This window comes from Setaria italica, chromosome III (assembly GCF_000263155.2).
Source record: "Setaria italica strain Yugu1 chromosome III, Setaria_italica_v2.0, whole genome shotgun sequence".
Taxonomy (NCBI): domain Eukaryota; kingdom Viridiplantae; phylum Streptophyta; class Magnoliopsida; order Poales; family Poaceae; genus Setaria; species Setaria italica.
The window spans coordinates 11,696,411-11,702,062 of NC_028452.1; the positions used below are offsets into that span (position 1 = coordinate 11,696,411).

The following is a 5,652-nucleotide window of genomic DNA, read 5'->3' on the forward strand; positions in this document are numbered from 1 at the left end:
GGAATGTGCAATGGAACAGCGGTATAGAGCTCAATGATGGAAGATTCTTTGTTAGTGCAATCATTAGGTGAGGTGGTGGCATTCCTAAGCCTTATAAACCCTAAAGAGAACCTTACGGTTGACATTGTGTATGTGTGCATCCCGGCTGTCTGACTTATTAGAGGAGTGGACCTTCGGGATCACGAGTCCGGCGTTGCAAAGGCAGGTTTTCCGGATCTCCAAAAAGGTCGAGTTCATGTGCACAAGCCGCCTGAACCCCGCCGTCGCCAGATCTCACCGACGCGTTTACAGTCGTTCAGAGGCTGGCACGGCCGGGGCACCGTCACGGGCTTCAGTGGCACTGCAGCGCCAGCTCGTGGTGAAATCGAGTTCAAGCGAAGCATCATAACCATTAACCAGTGTGCTGCCATAATCCGTGTGCCGTGATACACACCGATGCCTTCCGTTGGATCCCATCACTCGCCGTGCACGTATATGATTGTACGATCCCCGAGCATTATTGCTGTGCCGTCCGCTTTAAAATGGTCGTCCGAGTTGTCTCATCTGATGGACGAGACGGCAGGAACGGCACAGCCCCTACCATGCGAGACTGGAAGTAAAGCTCGGATTCTTACTTGGGTGAGTGGTGAAATGGGGGAGTACGTGAAGTGACGTAGAATCAACCCGGCGGAACCGAAGCGGGGCCGGGGGAGGGAGAGGGCGGGCCGACGCCGCACTGGCAGCCGGGGGCCGGCGGACGAGTGGAGCTGCGCCCACGCTGGCCAAGGAAGCAACGCACTCGACGCGACCGCATCGCACGCGACGAGAGCCGGCCATCCATCCATGATCCATCCACCGTTTTTTCAGGTAGGACCACCCGGTTCGGCCGCCCGCGCCGCAAAGCGCACGCATCCGCCTCGCCGCTTTCGGTCGGCGCAGGGGCATGGGCCCCTCGCACGTCGCACACCGCACACTCCTGGCCGCGCCCTCACGCGACCCCACTTGTTGCGCCGGCCGGCTCGGCCTCGGCGTCACGGCGTGGCCTGCGCCGGCCGCACGTCGCCCGCGTCGCGTGCCACTGCAGGCTTCGCGCCGCCGAGACGCGCGCGGCCCGCCGGTGCGCGCAGCAGCAGCATATGCAGCCGCTGGCGAACGTGCCGCCGCGGCGCGCTGCATCCTGCATATGCACGGGAATATTCCGCCGCGGGACGGAACGGGACGGCGCGGATGCGTGTCGCCCCCTGACGCCGATGAGACCCACGGCCACGGGATATTCTATCCGATCGGAACGGATTCCTGTCTTTTTTTTCTTTTTCTTTTTAATCCGAGGAGGAGACGCTGCCGTCGACGGCCGCCCGCGTTGCGCTATCCACCCGATGAATGGATCCGGATCGGCGGCAAGTTTCAGGTGGACCGAACGACTGGCATGATTCACGACCACATGCACCAGTGCATGCACGCGACGGGTTTTGGGTAGGGTTCGTGAACGACACCGTACAATTGGGGATTTGACCACGACTGGAGCTTGGACCAGGAGCAACCGCGCGCCATCCGCATTCCACATCAGGGCGGCTGCTGCTGCTGCTGCTGACGCCGGCGCTGCGTCTGAGCTTGCGTTACACGACCGCGAACAGGTCGTCCACTCCAGTCCAGACGCGAGAGTCATTTTTTTTCTTTCGAAAATGCCTCCTTTTCCCCCTTTGAATGTGTAGGTGTAACAGAGGATTTGGTGGCTACACACCATAATTCTGCTGTGGACTTCTACAACGCTACAGACAAGAGAGTGTCGATGGACCAACCGTGGCCCCCCAAAGCGCACAGGCAGGCACAGCCCCTTTCAGGTGCGCCCGCGCTGACCTCGACCATCGATCGATTCTTTCCTGCACGACGACGCTGATCGCTCGCCCGTCCAAAGTACACCCAAGTACCCAAACCTGCCCCGGCACTGTGCATGCCGCTACTCGGTTTCGTAGAACTGTCGCGGTGTCTCCTCTACACACTAGCAGACTGCATCCAAGAACTTGGCCTGAACTTGTCCGCGAGGGCGAGGACGGCGCGGGGAACGGGCGGTGAAAGTGCCGTCCGCCCTGATCTGGGGCAGGGGAGTTGACGGACGCGGGCTCTGAAGGTTCCTCCGTTGATTACCCGCAGCGCAGACCGGCAGACCCCCGCGTCTTCCCACCGCGCGAGGAGAGAACGGAGAAGTCTACGCCTATCCGTCCAGGCGTCCACACCACAGACGCTGAGACGCAGAGGCGCAGGCCCGCCGCATTAACACACGAGCGAGCGCGTGGTGTGCCCGGCACGCGGCGGAAAAATAATATGGATGACAGACGCTGGAAAAATTGGAATGACTGATTTGTTGTGAGAGAAAAACACTGTTCGATAGCTGATAAACCGGCTGATAAGCTGAAGCAAACCGAACAAAATACCTTCCTTATTTAACACTGGGATTTATTTTTCGTTCCTTTCTTAACATTTATTCCTTATTTGATATCAAGATTTATTTTTCATTCCTTTATTAGCACTTCTATTAGTTTGAATGGTAAGGTCCACCTAAAAAGACATTTTTACCCCTCATCTTATCTAATGATATAGAGCCAATCCTCTTAGTGCCATTGAAATTTAGATCACTTTCTTGTGTGCCATCAAATTTTTGGCTATTTTTCCTTGCATGCCATTTCAGATTCATATCGTAGCAAAATAAATGGAGATGGAAATAATTCTAAGTAAGGGGAGGCGGGCTCCCAGCAGGCTGGTGCGGGCGCGCTGTCCCTCGGCCCTGCGATGCGGAAGAGCGGTGCCCCGCCAGGCCAAAGCGACGGGAGCCGCGGCCGATCAAGATAAGGTCGCGCGAAGTGGGCCCGTCAGATAAGTAGATTGAGAGGCAAAAGTGCCATTTCACATGTCGAATCGAGTCCTCCAATAACTGTCCGTTAAGTTTCCTTAAATAACTGTTCCGTTTCTAATGAAAGTTCATGGTCATGGCACCGAAGTGTCATGAAAGGAACGAAAGATAAATCCTAGTACCAAATAAGGAATATAAGTGTTAAAAAAGAATGGAAAATAAATTTCGGTGTCAAATAAGGAAGATAAAAATAGATAAATCCTAGTACCAAATAAGGAATATAAGTGTTAAAAAAGAATGAAAAATAAATTCCGGTGGTAAATAAGGGTGACAAAAATTTCTAATATAGAGAATCAGTTTATTATGGAGTGCCACGCAGGGAATCTCTAAAAAAGACTTGCTTCCCACGCCTTTTGGCCATCCATTTCCTAATTAATCGATCCTGCGCTTTTGCCACACGCCAAACACCTTCCATGTTTTAAACTTGCAATCCTCCCTAATCCCGCGGGCCCCAAGCACAAGCCGTCCTCCCTCCCCTCCCGCCTATAGCAGGAGTGTGTATATATAAACGCGCGCCTCACCTGGCACCCGCCACAAAAAGACTCAGCACGAGAGCAACGCAAAGCCAGCTCGGGACAAGTCAAGAGCCATCGGGCCCAACAGAAACCACCACCATCAAAGCAACAGCAAGAAAGGAGAAGCGGAAGGCATGGCGGCGACGGCGATGGCCGTGAGCGGGAGGTGGACGCGGGTGCGGACGCTGGGCCGCGGCGCGTCAGGGGCCGAGGTCTTCCTGGCCGCCGACGAGGCGTCCGGGGAGCTCTTCGCGGTGAAGGCCGCGCCGGCGTCGGCCGCGGACACGCTACAGCGGGAGCAGGGGGTCATGGCGGGCCTCCGCTCGCCGCACGTCGTCCCCTGCATCGGCGGCCGCGCCGGGCGGGACGGCTCGTACCAGCTCTTCCTCGAGTTCGCGCCGGGCGGGACGCTCGCCGACGCGGCGGCGAGGAGCGGCGGGCGGCTCGGGGAGCGCGACGTCCGCGCGTACGCGGCCGACGTCGCCAGGGGCCTGGCCTACGTCCACGGGGCCGGCCTCGTGCACGGGGACGTCAAGCCGCGGAACGTCGTGATCGGCGGGGACGGCCGGGCCAAGCTCGCGGACTTCGGGTGCGCGCGGAGGGCCAGCGCCGCCGCCGCCGCCGCGCGGCCGATCGGCGGCACGCCCGTGTTCATGGCGCCGGAGGTGGCGCGCGGGGAGGATCAGGGCCCGGCCGCCGACGTCTGGGCGCTCGGGTGCACCGTCATCGAGATGGCCACGGGCCGCGCGCCGTGGAGCGGCGTGGTCGGCGACGTGCTCGCCGCGGTGCGCCTGATCGGGTACACGGACGCCGCGCCCGAGGTGCCCCGGTGGTTGTCCGCGGAGGCCAGGGACTTCCTGGGCAGGTGCCTGGAGCGGCGCCCGGGCGACCGGCCCACGGCGGCGCAGCTGCTCGAGCACCCGTTCCTCGCCTCCGCCGGCGGCTGCGAAGCCACCAAGGGCGAATGGGTGTCGCCCAAGAGCACGCTGGACGCTGCATTCTGGGAGTCCGACAGCGACGACGAGGACCACGACGTGTCGTCGCAGAGCACCGCCGAGAGGATCGGGGCGTTGGCCTGCCCCGCTTCGGCCTTGCCGGACTGGGACTCCGACGAGGGCTGGATCGATGTGCTCTCCACGCCAACCGAAGCGTCCGAGGCAGCGACCGCAGCGGACGCCGTGGAGGCCACTTGCCTCGACGGCGGTGTCGGGAGCGAAGAGGAAGCGAGCGCGGAGGCCGTGCCCCACGACATTGATGCGGACAGCGGCGCCGGCGCCCACAATGTAGGAGAAGCTGACTCTTCAGCTGAGCACGAGAGGCGTCATCCGTGTGTGAATTCAGGCTGTGATGATGACGATGTCCCATGTAAATTACTTCGCGACACAAACAATACAATGAAATTTGCTTTCGCCCAAATCTTGCTCTGTTCATCCCCATTCCCACATGCAGAAATTCCTGTTCTTTCGAATGCGCTCTGTTTCTCGCTTCGGAGCGCTCACATGAACGAGTTCACACCTAAATTCCAGAGCGCTGTAAAATTCGCCGCTTGCTTCGCTTTGGACAGCACGTTGCGCCGCCCGCGCAGCCGTGATTGTGACTCTGACGAGGAAAAAAAGCGCGCAGGAACCTAGCGGCCAATCCCCGGCCCAGCTTTGAGCTTCCCCGCCACGGCACGCGCCGAAGGTTCCAACGCGGAGGGAGCGAGTCACTCGCGTCGACACGGAAAAGCGCAGCGTCAGCGCGGACGCAGAAAGGGGTTTCTGCCATTCCGGAGTTTACTTAGGCCATGTTTAGTTACTCCCAACTCCCAACTTTGACACTATGCAAAAAGAAGATTCCCCATCACATCAAACTTGCGGTACATGCATGGAGTACTAAATGTAGATGAAATTAAAAACTAATTGCACAGTTTTGTTGTACTTTGCGAGACGAATCTTTTGAGCCTAATTAGTCAATATTTGGACAATAATTCACAAATACAAACGAAACGCTACAGTGTGCTACAGTGCTGTAACAGTAATTTGGCACCTCCCAAATTCCCCAACTAAACAAGGCCTTACTTCGCCCGCTCCCGCTGTCTAAAACTCCGTAACTCGGGGGGCCAGGAAAGGCCACGTGCGAGCCCGCCCCGACGGGCGACGGCGATAGAAAAAAGAGCTAGTATAGCATAGCGGAGGTCCTCCGGTTGCTTCCTCCGGTGGGGATCCGCCAGGCGCCAGGGGATGGGAGGAGGAGCCGAGGGATATCCAT

General features: G+C 58.6%; 1 protein-coding gene across 1 annotated transcript; it reads left to right on the forward strand.

Annotated features, from left to right (window-relative positions):
- Positions 1-3,425: 3,425 nt before the first annotated feature.
- On the forward strand, positions 3,426-5,033 carry LOC101779583 (mitogen-activated protein kinase kinase kinase 17). Its single transcript, XM_004963569.3, has one exon. It carries the CDS (start codon positions 3,537-3,539, stop codon positions 5,031-5,033), a length of 1,497 nt encoding a protein of 498 aa, XP_004963626.1. The 5' UTR covers positions 3,426-3,536.
- The last annotated feature ends 619 nt before the right edge of the window (positions 5,034-5,652 follow it).

Excerpts from the sequence above, each read along its gene's own strand:
- LOC101779583 (XM_004963569.3), top strand. The coding sequence starts at position 3,537 with ATGGCGGCGACGGCGATGGCCGTGAGCGGGAGGTGGACGCGGGTGCGG.